Source organism: Camelus ferus, chromosome 10, assembly GCF_009834535.1.
Source record: "Camelus ferus isolate YT-003-E chromosome 10, BCGSAC_Cfer_1.0, whole genome shotgun sequence".
NCBI classification, from domain to species: Eukaryota; Metazoa; Chordata; class Mammalia; order Artiodactyla; family Camelidae; genus Camelus; species Camelus ferus.
Genome location: NC_045705.1, coordinates 64,868,512 through 64,882,741, shown reverse-complemented (window position 1 = coordinate 64,882,741; position 14,230 = coordinate 64,868,512). Strand labels below are relative to the sequence as shown.

The 14,230-nt window shown below is 55.9% G+C and overlaps 2 protein-coding genes across 7 annotated transcripts; one reads left to right on the top strand and one right to left on the bottom strand.

Moving 5' to 3' along the window:
- Window positions 1-31: 31 nt before the first annotated feature.
- On the bottom strand, window positions 32-3,128 carry GPR137 (G protein-coupled receptor 137). Of its 2 annotated transcripts, none has more exons than XM_006176881.2 (7): window positions 2,617-3,128; window positions 2,484-2,533; window positions 1,532-1,757; window positions 1,267-1,416; window positions 1,027-1,155; window positions 800-915; window positions 32-493 (listed from the first exon to the last, which is right to left on the bottom strand). In XM_006176881.2, the coding sequence occupies exons 1-7, from the start codon at window positions 2,971-2,973 to the stop codon at window positions 334-336; spliced, it is 1,188 nt and encodes a 395-aa protein (XP_006176943.1). In that variant the 5' UTR covers window positions 2,974-3,128; the 3' UTR covers window positions 32-333. The 2 variants fall into 2 exon arrangements, with proteins under 2 accessions (XP_006176943.1, XP_032345588.1); XM_032489697.1 differs by having other exon boundaries at window positions 32-387; window positions 2,617-2,973.
- Window positions 3,129-4,366: 1,238 nt separating this feature from the next.
- Window positions 4,367-14,115, top strand: BAD (BCL2 associated agonist of cell death). Of its 5 annotated transcripts, none has more exons than XM_014552547.2 (4): window positions 4,367-4,561; window positions 5,069-5,263; window positions 12,796-12,989; window positions 13,603-14,115. In XM_014552547.2, the coding sequence occupies exons 2-4, from the start codon at window positions 5,077-5,079 to the stop codon at window positions 13,726-13,728; spliced, it is 507 nt and encodes a 168-aa protein (XP_014408033.2). In that variant the 5' UTR covers window positions 4,367-4,561; window positions 5,069-5,076; the 3' UTR covers window positions 13,729-14,115. The 5 variants fall into 5 exon arrangements, with proteins under 5 accessions (XP_014408033.2, XP_006176942.2, XP_014408032.2 ...); XM_006176880.3 differs by lacking the exon at window positions 4,367-4,561 and adding an exon at window positions 4,661-4,790; XM_014552546.2 differs by lacking the exon at window positions 4,367-4,561 and adding an exon at window positions 4,721-4,837.
- The last annotated feature ends 115 nt before the right edge of the window (window positions 14,116-14,230 follow it).

Genomic DNA, 14,230 nt, shown 5'->3' with positions numbered 1-14,230 from the left:
TACGGTGTGAGGAACACAAGCAAGCAGTGAATGGACTCAGGGCACAGACACTGTTTATTGAGTGGCAGGCGCAGGAGAGGTAGCTGGCTCCCATGTAGAAGCGGAGGTGGCAGGTCATGCCAGGGTGCTGTGGGCATCTGGCAGCCAGGGCCATGCCCCTCATCCTAGGGGACAGCACAAGCTCACTACATCAGGAGTAGCAAGGAGCTGGCCTGGGGAAGAGGCAGCTACAGCCCCCGGGATCCTGGGCAAGAAGCGGCGGGTGAACTTGGCACAGGGGCCTAGGGTGGGAGGGACTGGGGCCTGGATGTTGTGGGGGGAAACGGAGGAGGATCACGTCTGTGGGGTGGAGTAGAGACTGTGGTGGTGGCTGCCTGGTCCTAGAACCTGGGAGAAGAGCAGAGGAGTGGTCCGCGTCTGGCTGCCTCCGCACCAGCCTGGCTCCCGCCCGATGGTGCCGTACCAGCTACCAGAGCTCAGGCTGCCAGACATGCTGCAGGCAGAAAATAGGGTCAGTCCCACAGCAGTGACCAGGACCACAGTCGCAAGAGCTGGCGGAGGGAGAGAAACTCAGAACAGAGCCCAGTGACCCAGACCTCTCTGTCTATGGCAAACTGCATTTGGGGGGTAGGATGGGGGCCTGAGCAAAAGGAAACCAGAGGGGACCTCACCTTGTAAAGACAGGAAGCAAAGGCCATTGGAGGTGGGTAGTGGGTGGCAAGACCCAGTTCTAGGTCCCCACGGCTCGATGGGGCAATCTGGGAGCCCAGGGGACCTGAGGTGGGGCCGGGACTCCTACCTGGTGCTCTCGCCCCGGCTGTGCTCCCAAGAGCAGCCCTCGTCCTCGCAGTGGGCCCGGTCAAAGAAGTAGGAACGGGAGCCAAAGACCTGCCCGTTGAGGATGCGGCTGGTGCTCTGGGGGAGGGAGCCACCATTGATGCTTTCTCCTGCCCCCCACTGGCCTCCCACCACCCCCAGAGCCCAGTCCAGGGATTCCCAGTGCCACCCTTCTCCACTGGCCCTCACCAGGTCCTGTGGGGGCCGATGCACCCGAAAGAAGCCCACCAGCAGGGTGGTGGGCAGCAGTTCCCACACAAAAAGGATGAGGCCAAACACCAGGTAGCCTTTGTTCCCCAAGTCATTCACCAGGTCCGCCTGTGGGGAGGCAGGGGCTGTGCCAATCTGCAGTTGTGCCAGTGGGGCCACCCAGACAGGGCCCAGGCCAGCTTGGGGCCAAGAGCCACAGCAGACGAGCTGAATGCCCACCTGGTCAGAGACGTTGTACCAGTCATAATCGAAGGCATCCAGCCGGCTCTGGGGGGCCAAGGCCAGGGCCGCCAGGTTGTAGCAGGCCCGGCTGGCATAGAGCAGGACCATGGCGCCACCCATTGCAGCTGCCTGGCACACACTGGTCCCCTGGCACAGATGACAACAGAGGACCCTCAGGGACGGGAGGCTCCAACTTCCTCTCTACCCTGAAGACCCCAAACACCCCAAAAAGACACTCAAGCATCAGCGCTTGTGGCCCTACCTTGGCCTCCAGGTAGATGCTGGTGGAGGGGGCCCGCCGGGCGACAAGGCAGAGGCAGGCAGCAAGAGAGAGTGCGCAGATAACAAACAGGGAGTCGCTCACCAGGACGCGCACCAGCAGGAGGGCCCAGGGCTGTGCCCGGCGCCGGCGGGACAGCACTGCACACAGCACATTCACCAGCAGAAAGAGCAGCGAGGCCCCCACGAAGGCCCCTCGGACAGCCAGCCTGCGGCCCACAGCACAGTCAGCCCCAGCTGGCCACCTCTGACACTCACCAACCACCAACCACATCCCCCAGGAGACCCCGGTGTCAATCAGAACCTCAGATCATCCAGTCTGAACCTGTTCCCAGGTTTGCAGATGAGGAAACTGGGGCCCAAAGAAGTCAGAAGGTGATTGACAGCTGCAGTACAGTGGAAACAGCACTAGATTGTGAGTCAGAAATCTGGGTTTAAGCCCTGACTCTGCCTCCTGCCAGGGGTGTGACCTTGAACATGTTGCTTGACCTTGCTGGGCCTCAGTGTCTTCATCTCTCAAATGGGAATAACATCAGCTTCACAAGTAAGATGTAAAAATTAATGATATTTGTGAAAGCTCTTAATAAAACTGTGAGATGTTATACATATGACAGGAGTATCATTGCCCAAGGTCACCTAGAAGTGTCCTTGGGTTTGGAGTTTCCAAAGGCTGGAGCCTACAGCTCTTCTTCCATCATGGATGACGCTGGTACCCATGCCCCTCACCATATCATGATTGTTTCTATTATAGTTGCCTTTCACATGTGCAGCGCATCTGCTAAGCCATCGACACCAAGTGCCTAACTTTTCCAAGCCTTTCACAAACATTCCCTGGGTTGTCCTCACCTCAACCTGCCATGGGGGAAGGAATGGCCACTGGGCTTCTCCCTGCCCATGAGCTGGGGGCTGAGCCCACCAGTGTCCCGAGTACTTACAAGCCTCGGCTCATCTCTGGCCGACGCTTTGCCTTGGCCTTGAACACCACCTGGGAGCAGAGATGCCCATCATTCTTTTGGGCCCTTGGGGCTGGCCACCCCACTGCCCACCCCCACCCGTCCCCATGGTTACCTGAGCAAAGTAGAGGTTCATAAGCGTCAGTGTGAAGAACTGCAGGCAGACAGGGCAGCAGTAGAGAAGCCAAAAGGGCAGGGGTCCCAGGCGGTTGGCTCGGGGTGTATCTCGAAAATAGAAGGAGAAGAGGGTGGTACGCAAGGCAGCCCAGAGCAGACACAGTGCCAGGAACACCGTCTGATAGCTGAGACGCTTGTGCCCATACAGGAGCACCAGCCAGAGCTGGGCATAGACGGAGAAGAAGAGCAGGGCATACAGGGTAGTGTAGGCCGCAGTCAGCCCCAGGGTCACGGCAGGCGGCAGCGCAGGCACCAGCCCAGCAGCAGGCACCAGGCCAGACAGGTTACTCTCCATGTCAGAGAGGGAGGCCTGAATCCGGGAGACAGAGGTGGAGTGGCTGGTAGGGGGCAAGGGAAATAAATACAGAGGGGTGGGAGTTGTAGGGTGCAGAGGCAGAGATGGGGAGCTTAGGGGTAAAGAAGCTGTGGCTGGCCAGGCCCTCCCCCAACAGAGGGATCCCTCGCCTTTGCTAGGCACAGGCAACCTGGGTCCCTCACTCAGGGGTATGGAAGGACAGCCTTTCCTGTCCGGGGCAGAGAGTGTCTCCTCCCTGGGCCAGCCTCAGAAGCCAGGGTTGGGGGTGGGGAGGTGCAGAGGCTGAAGAGGGGTCCCTGGCCTTGGTCGCTGGAGTCGTCCTGGCAGGAGGGGGAGAGCCGGCCAATGCCAGTCGGCTCAGGGCAGCGGCCGCTGCGGGGCGCGCTTAACGCCTGGCTCTCCCCCTCCCCAAACTGGGGGGCTCTCTCCCCTCAACAATCCGGATGGTAGGGCCTCTGCCTTTCGTCCTCGGGATTCCGAACGCTGCCCCCACCCCACCCCCACTGCGTCCACTCTCCAGCCGCAGGGGAGGGGAGGAGGTCGACGCCGGGTCCTCAGGCCGCCGCTGGGGGAGCCGGCTCCGGTCGCTGGGACCCTGGACTCCGGCTCCCCGGCCCCCGCTGCTCCGCCCCCTCCTGCGCCTGCGCGGGCGCCGTTCGCTACGCAAATTGCTCAGTCTAGCCCTTGCTCCGCAGCCCTGCGCCGCGCCCGGGGCGGAGCGGTTCGAGAATTGGCGCGAGCTGCGCAGCCGGCGGGCGCCAGGGGTTACGAGAGGCGGGAGGCGACCGTGAGGCTCTGGCCGCGCTGTATCCGGCCCGCGCCGGAGTGGGCCGTGCCCGGGGCCAGCGGCCCTTGCTTGTTTGGGGGACCGCCAGTTACCATGCTTCTCTTCTCCACCCCCAAATCGAGATCGTGCCGCCCGACCCGGGGCGGTAACGACTTCCCTTCACCCGATCTCTGAAGGAAACTTCCGCCCTCAGCCAAGATGGCCTCCGAGGCCCGCCCCCCCAATCCCCGGCCTTAACTCCCGGGGTCCCACAGCCCGCCAGCCGACGCCCTGGCCGGCGGCGGTTCCTGCTCACCTGGCCCGCCGCCTGCCAGGCGTGAGGCCCTGCGAGTCCTATGGTCACCCTGACAGGGGCCTCTGTCCCTTCTGTGTCGGGGCAGTCATCCTGCCAGGGTGGAGGCTCCCTCGCTTATCTCGAGTGCTCCCGCGTTGGCGCGGGGAGTGGCGCCCCTGATGCGGGCGTTGCGAGGGTTCCACTGGGGGAGGAGGGAGGGGGACTTCCCGATCTGGTCACCCAGTCCAGACGGAGCAGTGACACCAGCAACAATTGCATCCAACGGCTGAGCTTCAATGACGGTTTTGCAAAGTGCTTTCACCCACAGTAATCACCACTCAGTTTACAAGGATCACTGGCTCCTGAGGGAGGTGTCATCCTCCCTATTTTACAGGGGCAGGAATTAAGGCCCAGAGAGGCTGAAGGACTTGTCAGCAGAAGCTGGTCCCCAAACGGGGACTCCAGAGAATCCCTCATCTGCTCACACACAAATGCCCGAGACAGAAGTAAGTTGGGAACCGAGCATCCGGAGACGAAGAAGGGACCCATGAGGAAGACGGTGGGCTGGGCCCCGGGCCGGTAGTGGCCCCGCCTGCTGGCCTGCTAGTGACATTTCCAAAGCTGATTGGGCCGGAACGATGACAGTTCCCGTTGCCCAGGCAACTAGGGCCGGGCTCCCTCAGCGCTAGAGAGAGGCGGCGGGCCCGGGTCAGGGGCCTAGAGATCGGGCTTGGGGTGAGACCTGTCTGCCGTCACCATCGGCTTGTCTGGAGGAGGCCTGGGTAGGGGCCTGGGGCTGCTCCACAGCCCCACGGCTCCGAGAGATTTAGATCCTGGATGGATAGACTGAGCTTCCTGCCAGGCCAGACTCAACGACAGATGGGGGCCTGGGAGGCAGGGTGGACTTGGGGCTCTGAGGTGGGATAGGGAGCCAGGGGCACCTGCGCCCCAACCCCTGCTGGCCACCGTTTGCCCCAGCTGTGCCCTAACTACCTGCCATCTTGCCTCCACAGCCCAGAGCATGTTCCAGATCCCAGAATTTGAGCAGAGTGAGCAGGAAGAATCCAGCCCTGCAGATAGGGGCCTGGGCCCCAACCCCACTGGGGACAGGGCCCCAGGTCCCGGCAAGCACTGCCGAACAGCCACAGGCCTCCTGGGGGAAGCTGGTCACCAGCAGGGGCAACCGGCCAACAGCAACTACCATGGAGGTAGGCACCCCCTTTACAACAACCACCTGCCTGTCCACCTTACCTCCAGCTCAGTAGCTCCCTGCACCCCTAGCTACCTCCACACTCCCTGAGTGGCTTTGAGTAAGTCCCTAACCTCTCTATATCTCTTCTGTAAAACCGAGCAATTAGTCACCACCATTGTAGTGCTGTTGGGATGATTGGTAGGAATATCTAAGAAGCACTTAATTATAGAGCTGGTGCTTTCTAAATGCTCAAAGTATGTAGCTGTTAGTGTAGGACCAGGATAGAATCACTGAGAAGTAGCTGGAAAGGGGAAGTGACTTGCCTAAGGTCACACTTGCTTGGCATTTCCACCAAGCAGAGACTCTGCCCCAGGCTAGTACTTTCCCTGGGATTGGGCCTTACAGCTTCCAGCTATGTTCCTTCGCACTCGTTGGCTCACACCCTCATGGGGCTGTCCTTGTCAGTTGCCACGGCCCAGTGACCCCAGGAGACAGACGGCCCTACCAGGCAGCAGGTCTGTGTGGGGCTGGAGAGGCATCAGCTGTCCTCCACACCTACTGAGGGGGACCCAGCGCTGGGATGGAAGGAGGGGCACTGGAGGGCAGTGACCATTTCTCAGTAGTCCCCATCCACCCAGTGCCCAGCACAAGCCTTAGCACCTGGAACAGCCACAGAGAGCTTCCGAAAACAAACATCACATTCCTTGCTAGCTGAAGCTGAAATGACACCTTCCCATTTTCAGGAGCAGGAAGGCTTAAGGTCTCCTTCCCAGCCCACTCTGTGTTATACTGAACTCCACGGGCTTTCTTTAACTTCTTCCAGGTCTTTGCACTTGCTGTTTTTCTGCTTTTTCTTCCTTCCCATTCTCTGTCTCAAGTGCTTAATGTGTGTCACATGCATGTTCCAGCTGCCAGGGAGTACATCAGGGACCAGAAGAGATAAATCCTTGCCCCTGTGGTGCCTACATTCTGGTAGGTGAGGGGAGACCAGCCATAAACAAACAAACAAGTAAATGATATAATGCGTTAGAAGGTGATGGCAGTGTGTGACACACTCTTTACTTTCTTGTTGGAATCTAAAGTACCTAGGGGCGAGAGGAGTGACTTTAACTGAGGTGGCCTTGTCAGGGCAGGTCTTGCTAAGAAGTGACATTTGAGCAAAGGCTGGAAGTGATGAGTGTGAGCCAGGATGAGCCAGGCAGACATCTGAGGGAGGACATGCAGGTGGACGGAAGGGCATATGCAAAGGCCCTGAGGGCAGGACACAGTTCAGGCCAGGGAAGGGAGGGGAGTTGGAGACACTTCAAGAATTAAGGGAGGAGGAGAGGCTGCTGGGCAGGGCCTTGGAGGACTAGGCGAGGTCTCCAGCTTTCACTTTGAGTGCAGACATGGAGGGCTTTGATCTGATGTGGGCTTCCAGAGAATCACTAGGGCACCTGTGTTTTGGGCGTGTCTGCAGTGGGCAAAAGGAGGGGCGGTGCCACAGGGGAGGATGCTGGCCTGGGCCAGGGTGGTGGTGGCGAAAGTGGTAAGTAACTGGACTCTGGGCTTATTTGGAAGGTGGGATTTGCTGACGGACAGATGTGGGGTGTGAGACACAGAGAGGATCAAGGATGGCTGCAAGGGACCTGGGCTGGGCCTCTACAAGGATGGAGTGTCTCTTAACTGAGATGGAACTGACAGGGTGTGGGGCGAGATCAGGAGCCCTGCTTGGGCCAGGTCAGGTCAGAGGTGCCTTCTAGGCATCCAGGTGGAGATTTCTAGTAGGGATAGAGCCAAGCGGAATTTGTACACGCGGGAGCTGGCAGTCACTGATGGAGTGTTCTGTGAGGCCCCAGGGAGCCAAAGTAGACAGGAGAGGACCTGGGCTGAACCTGGGGTCCAGCCTGCACAGGGCAGCAGCAGAGGAGGAGCCAGCACTGGAGTCTGAGATGAGCCACCTGGTAAGGAGGGGAGTGCTGAACTGGGTGACGAGGGGAGGGGCAGGAGGAGGGCTGGGAGTGGGGTGCAGGACTGGACCACACAGGCACTGCAGTTGGGGTGGAGAGCTGGGAGGGATAATGGGAAGAGCTGGAGGCAGAAAGGAGCATCTACTATTGGCAGCTAAGCTCCTGTCCAGAAGAACAGAGGAGCAAGTGGCAGTTGAAGGCACCAGGAGAGTCAAGGAAGGCTTGTTTTATTATTTTTTAAGATAAAAAGGGAAAAGAAAATAGCATGTTTATAAGCTGATGGGTAAACCAGGAGCGAAGAAAACATAGGAGGGTGTAGGAGAGAAGGGAGGCTTGCTGGAGAGGTGTTCTTGGGTAGGAGAGAGTAGCTGGTGTGCAGGGGAGGGGCAGTCTATCTAAGTGCAGTGGGGAGGGTTGGGGGAGATACCTCGTGGGAACTTGTAGAAGTTTCTCTTGTGGGTCCTCCCAGGTTCTCAGTGGAAGGAAGCCAAGTCCTGAGCCAGGAATGAGGGTGGGGAGAGGGGTGGAGGCTGATGGGGAGAGAGGCCCTGATCTGAAGGGGTCGTCCAGCCTGGAGTACTGAGTGTCGGATGTGTGCCTGGCCACATGCAGGACTCCCGCCACTGGGTCCTTTGACTGTGAATCTGAACTGAGTTGGCTCAGCTGCACTTTCCTCCAACCACCCTGGCCGCTCGCTGTGAGAACTGGCAGAGAGTTGGTATTAACCAGAGCTGTTTGTCTCAGTCCAGTGGAGAGGCAGTGGGGGGCTTGGCTCTGGTGGGGTGTAAGCTGGCCAAGTATGAGGAATTCCAACTTCACTAGAGTTGGGGTCCCGAGGCAGGAAGCCGGGAAGGACCACTTCAGTGCTGTGAAGGAATGAAGATAGGAGTGACTAAGGGAGAGAGCTGCAGGGAGCTCGAGTGACCCCCTGCACACTAGGGGTGACCTAGGGGTGAGGGGTGCTTGAGGCCCAGAGGGGGAGGGGTGGTAGAAGCTGAGAGAAACTAGATTTGGGGAGGAGGGGATGAGAATGTTCTGAAGCAGCAATGAAGAGGTAAGGGGACGCCTACCGCAGCTCCGGCCCCGCCACGAGGGTGGCTGCAGTGGGGGAAACGGTCACCATGTAAGAGGACTGCACTGGATTTCTTAAAAGTTTTTTCTGTGCATGCCTGCTGTTTTTGGGTTTTTTTTTAATTGAAGTATAGTTGACTTGCAGTGATGTGTTAGTTTCAGGTGTACAGCAAAGTGATTCAGTTATACATATATATATTTTTTCCATTATAGGCTATTACAAGATACTGAATATAGTTCCCTGTGCTATACAGCAGGTCCTTGTTGTTTATCTATTTTATATACAGTAATTTGTATCTGCAAATTCCAAACTCCCAATTTATCCCTCCCCCTACCCTTTCCCTTTTGGTAACTGTAGGTTTGTTTTCAATGTCTGAGTCTGTTTGTTGTGTAAATAAGTTCAACTGCATCTTTTTTTTTTTTTTTTTAGATTCCACATATAAGTGATATCCTATGATATTTGTCTTTCTCTGCCTTGCTTCACTTAGTATGATCATCTCTAGGTCCATCTATGTTTCTGCAAATGGCATTATTTCATTCCTTTTTATGGCTGGGTAGTATTTCATTGTATATATATACCACAACTTCTTTATCCATTCATCTGTCAATGGGCATTTAGATAGCTTCTATGTCTTGGCTAGTATAAATAGTGCTGCTGTGAACATTGGGTGCCTCAGTTTTCCTATCTGTAAAATGTGAATAGAACTAGTCACACCTCATAGGGTTGTCATGAGGAACTGATGCGTTAATATAGGAAAAGTGCTTAGAAACAGTGCCTGGAACAAAGGAGGATTTGCTGTTCAAAGGATTTGCTGTTAATATAGGAAAAGTGCTTAGAAACAGTGCTGAACAAAGGAGGATATTACTGCAGCTGTTATTATTGTTACAATGAGTTGGCCCAGGCTCTGAGCAGACCTAGGGACTGCCATTTATTCAGCAGGGATACAGGCATGCATAACCAATGCACCCTGATGATGGACAAGTGAAGTGTAGGTTAGACCCTGTATGTAAGGGCCTTGAAGGCCATGCCTAGGAGTTTGTAGTTTATCTCATGGGCAACGGGGAGCCATTGAAGGTTTTAGGCAGAGGACAGAAACAGTTGGTGTTTTTTTGTTTGTTTTGTGTTTTTTTGGGGGGGTAATTAGGTCTATTTATTTTCAGAGGAGGTAGTGGGGGTTGAACCCAGGACCTCATGCATGCTAAGTGTGCACTCTATCACTTGACCTATACCCTCCCCCCTCAGACATAGTTGGGTTTAGAGCAGGGGTTGGCAAACCACAGCCACAGGCTAAATCTCTCCTTTTTTGTACAGTCCATGAGCTAAGAATGATTTTGACATTTTTAACTAGTTGACAAAAATCCAAAGAAGAAAAGTATTTTCTTTCAGTGTCCCTAAATAAAATGTTAATGGAACACAGCCATGCACAGTCATTTATATATTGTTTATGGCTTCTCTCAACCTATGACACAAAGTTGGGTAGTTGTAACAGAGACTGTGTGGCCTGTCATGCCCAAAATATTTACTCTCTGGCCTTTTACAAAAAATATTTGCCAGACTCTGCTTTAGAGTGTTTTCTGATTTCCTCAGCTCTGAGCAAGGTGGGGGTATGTTCTTAACAGGCCAGTAAGGGGCAGGTGTACCCAAATGGCTTTGGGGTACACAAGGAGTCTGGGCCGAGGCCTGCGGTGCTGGAAGCTGCCTGGCAACCGTGCCTGCTCAGGGTGGGGCGCCATGCCTTTCTGCCCGCTGGGGGCAAGCAGTGTGTGACTATGTGGTAGAGCAGGATCCAAACCCAGCCCTGCCTGAAGGCAGAGCTTCACTGCCTCGAATTGCCTGGAACACCACTGTTTTAATTAAGTCTTGGAGGATGCTCACTGAAGCTTGACCTTGGATGTGTCCAGCCCCACCCACTTACCCAGAAGCCCAGTGGGTGAAGGACTTAAAGCTTTGTGAGGGCTTGGGGCACCTCCTGCCACAGGCCCCTCCCTCTTCCCTACCCCAGCCCCAGGCAGGCTCTTGAGGAAGAAGGCTTGAGTGGGCAGGCCTGGGCACCCACCCACGCTCACACCAAGCTAGGAGCCACGCCCCCTCCCTATCCCTTACTTGCTGCAGAGGCCACTTCTGCCCTGCCCAGGGGCATGTAGGCATGAGAGCTAATTGAGAGTTTAATAGTTGAAGTGGGGGGCATATCCGCTTCCTCCAGGGAGTTCACAAAAAATCCCTCAGGTTTTTTCTAGTAAATAGAAGGACACTTAAAAGTTCTGGAGGGAGCCTGGAGCATGAGAGTTAAACACACAGACCCAGGGGCCAGACTGGCTGGGTGGGAAATCCCAGCTCTGCCACCTACCAGCTGCATGATCTTGGGCAGGTTACTTACCCTCTCTGTGCCTTGGTTTCCTCCTAACCTCCCCCATAGGGCGTGCGGAGGACAGACACGAGCAGTACTTCCAACCTGACACCGGGAGGACTCTTCTACTTGTTCTCATTCCCAGGCGAGGGGCTGGTGCCCAGACCAAGTGCCCACCTGCAAGCCACTTGCCTTCTGACCCTTGGCCCTTGCATCCATCAAGTGCGGAGTTTATGTGGGTTCTTAGAGCCAGTAAAAGAGAAGAGCTGGTGGTTTCTGAGCACTTAAGTGACCAGGCAGGGTGGGCCAGCTGTGTGACCCCTGGCAAGTTCCTAACCTCTCTGTGCTTCATTTCCTCATCTATAAAATAGGGAGAACTTGGTGTCCGCCTCACTGGGAAACTAGGTTTCAGGACATGAAAGAGGGAGAATGGGGTGCTTTCATTGTGTCATTTGTTCTTCTGGTGGTCCTGGGAGACTAGGGCTACTTTCATTTCACAGAGGACACTGAGGCCCCAAGGGGTTGAAGGGCCCAAGGTCACAAAACGGGAATGTGGTTGAGGTGGGGCCCACCAGGCTAGTGACCCCTGCCCTGCTGCCCATACCCCCACGGAACCAGAAAGCACTCTGCAGACGGGTCTGTTCTCATCAGGGGTATTGCTGTTCTTGGCTCCTCCAGTCCCATTCCGAATCCCCACTGCTGATTTTGCTGCCCATTCCCCACTGCCAGCTTGTTCCTCGAAGACCTTACCTACCTGACCCCAGGCCTGGGGTTTTGGGGGAGCCCACGTGCTCCGACCTTGCTCTTAGCCGAGGCCTTTCTGGATCCAGCCCTCTTGTCCCTTCTTGGCTTTCTCAGCCACCTATCTGGAGCTGGGACCCTTGGAGGCCCTGCAGCCCTGGAGGTGACCCACAGGCTTTGGGGGAAGGATGAGACATTGTTATCCCCTGGCTTAGACCTGATCTAGATCTTACTGCCTCCAAAGTGCTTCTCTGACAGATATGCCTTGCTGTGCATGCTGAGCACATTCCCCTGCACTTGCTCCATGCCTGTCTTTCATTCTATACTTTGTTGGTCTGGGTATGGGGCTGGGCTTGGCAGGAGGGCAGGGGATGGCCTACAGTACACAGGTCAGACAAACTTTCGACATCGTAGCGGTGCCTCACTGAATAACGCCCCATCACGCACTTTCAGCTTACAGAGCACTCTCACGCTGTTTATTTATGAGAGCCTTATGTGGTCACTGGTAATAAGAGCTAGGTTTATCCCCACAGAGAGGTGAGGACATAGGCTTAGGGAGTTGAACGGTAGTTGGACAAGGGAAAAACGTGGAGCTCAAAGGATAATCACTGGTTTCTGGATTCCAACCTCTAGGGGACTTCTAGCCTCAGAGCTTCACAGCTATGTGACCCTGGGCAAGTCTTAGCCTCTCTAAGCTTCTGTCTTCTCTATTCTCTCTAAGCCTCTGTCTTCTCATCTGCAGAATGGAAGCAGTGTTAGTACTTACTTCCCAGGATGGTTAGGAGGATAATTAGGTTATGCCCAGGGCCTAACACTCAGTTAAGTGCTCCATAAATTTACCTTAAAAGTCAACAGAACTTTCTGGACATTTTCTCCCAAGTGGGTGCTGTGGGAGGTACAGACTTGCTGCTGACATTTTTTTGTTCTCCAGGGGCCCAAGGTCTCCTATAGGCCACAATAGAGGAACAGACAAGCCCCAGCAGGTCGCCTGCAGAGCTGGAGTTCAGCCCTACCTGGCTGGAGCAGGACACTTTTTCATCCAGGGGACTGGTTTCCTCTGCAAGAGAATGGAGCTGATCAAAGAGCTAACAGCCCAGGGGTTGCTGGGAATCCCAGCGTCTTGTACTCATAACTATAACAACCATCTCTAATGCCCTTATTTTGCGCCAGGCACAGAGGAAAGTCATTTTATACACAAAGGGCCTGGCCCATTATTGGGGCTCAATTAAGATTTGTGGGATTAATGAGAGGTTATTTCAAATCTTCACAAAAGCCTCATGAGCTTCCCTTAGGAAGGAACTGGGGCTCTGAGAGGTAGAGTGATATGCACGCAAAGATATCAACCGGCAGGTGGAGCTGATATTGAGGGCTTCTGGACGGCTGGGAGCGAAGAGGAGTTGAGATTCACATCATCCCCCACCACCCGACCCTCTCTGCAGGCGCTGGGGCTGTGGAAACCAGGAGTCGCCACAGCTCCCACCCAACGGGGACCGAGGACGAAGAAGGGACGGAGGAGGAGGAGCCCAGCCCCTTCCGGGGCCGCTCGCGCTCAGCGCCCCCCAACCTCTGGGCTGCACAGCGCTATGGCCGCGAGCTCCGGAGGATGAGCGACGAGTTCCACGGCTCCTTCAAGGTGAGCGCACGGATGGGCGCACGGGTCCCCGTAGTCCTGGAGCATGCTGGGGACTGTACTCCCAGGTCTCCTCCTACTGGACTGTCCTGTTAGGGTTCCGGTGCATGTCGGGATTTGCAGTCTCGTGACTCCTCCCCTCCCACCGGCCTGCAAGGCATTTTGGGATCTGTAGTCCAGACCCCGCTCCAGAAGGCCAAGCCTCCTGGGTTCCCTAAATATTTGGAGCGCTAGGCATGCTGGCATCTGTGCTCCCAGCCAATCCCGTTCGGATATCCGGGTTCTCTGGCCTCAATTTCGGAACCACCTCTTTAATTCTCGAATTCTGGTCGCGTCTTAACAGGTGCTTCCGGATCTCCGGCTCTGGCCCTAATAGGGTCTTCCTAGGCCTCCTCTCCCCGTCCCCGCTATGGAGGGTCCAGAATCTAACCAGTTCCATTCCTAAGAGGCCAAGCGATCGTTCATGCCTAGTAAAGTAGTCAGGAGACCCCTCGGTACAGGATCTTTATCTCCCCCGGAATTTCACTTAGCGGTGGGATTCCAGAAGTGGAGGGGCCTGACTTGGGCTGCCAGGATAAGCTAATTCACTTAACCCTTTCCTCCTCCCACTTCAAAGGGACTCCCTCGCCCGAAGAGCGCTGGCACCGCGACACAGATGCGGCAAAGTCCCAGCTGGACGCGCTTCATCCAGTCCTGGTGGGGCCGGAACTTGGGGAGAGGCGGCTCCGCCCCCTCCCAGTGAACTTCCGTCCCATAATCCAAAGTGCCGCACCGCCGTTGGTGGCCATCTTGGGAGTGGGCGGAAGTCTTTTCTGCAGGCCTTATGCAAAAATAGGATCCATTTCGTCCCTTTCGGAAGGAAGCGGTCTGACCCAGAGCCCGATTCCCTTCCGGGGTATGCGGACCACGGAGGCGCTCGGTCCCCATCGGAAGTTTTGAAATTCTTCCGCCCTTAGTTGCCGGAAGTGGCTCCGTGACCCCGCCCCGGCGCTGGTCGGCCCCAGGTGCCTGCGTCAGTTGCCAGCCGGGATTAACCCTAACTTCGCCAGAACCCTTTCCTCCACGGTAACGCTGAGGGCTGACAGCTCGCTACGAAATGTGCTAATAAAGCCCGCGTCTGTGCCAGCGAGTCTCCTCCGTCCGTCGTTTGGGTCTTTGCGGGCAGGGGGAGAGCTGGTACTGATAATGTCAAAAGATGTCCCCGTTTTACAGGTAAGGGAAACGGGCTCTTTTTGAGTGACATT

Excerpts from the sequence above, each read along its gene's own strand:
- BAD (XM_014552545.2), top strand. The coding sequence starts at position 4,893 with ATGGATAGACTGAGCTTCCTGCCAG. Across the intron at positions 5,264-12,795 it reads CAACAGCAACTACCATGGAG|GCGCTGGGGCTGTGGAAACC; the intron begins GTAGGCACCCCC and ends CCCTCTCTGCAG. Across the intron at positions 12,990-13,602 it reads AGTTCCACGGCTCCTTCAAG|GGACTCCCTCGCCCGAAGAG; the intron begins GTGAGCGCACGG and ends CCCACTTCAAAG.
- GPR137 (XM_006176881.2), bottom strand. The coding sequence starts at position 2,973 with ATGGAGAGTAACCTGTCTGGCCTGGTGCCTGCTGCTGGGCTGGTGCCT. Across the intron at positions 2,534-2,616 it reads TGAACCTCTACTTTGCTCAG|GTGGTGTTCAAGGCCAAGGC; the intron begins GTAACCATGGGG and ends CTCTGCTCCCAG. Across the intron at positions 1,758-2,483 it reads CCAGAGATGAGCCGAGGCTT|GCTGGCTGTCCGAGGGGCCT; the intron begins GTAAGTACTCGG and ends TGTGGGCCGCAG.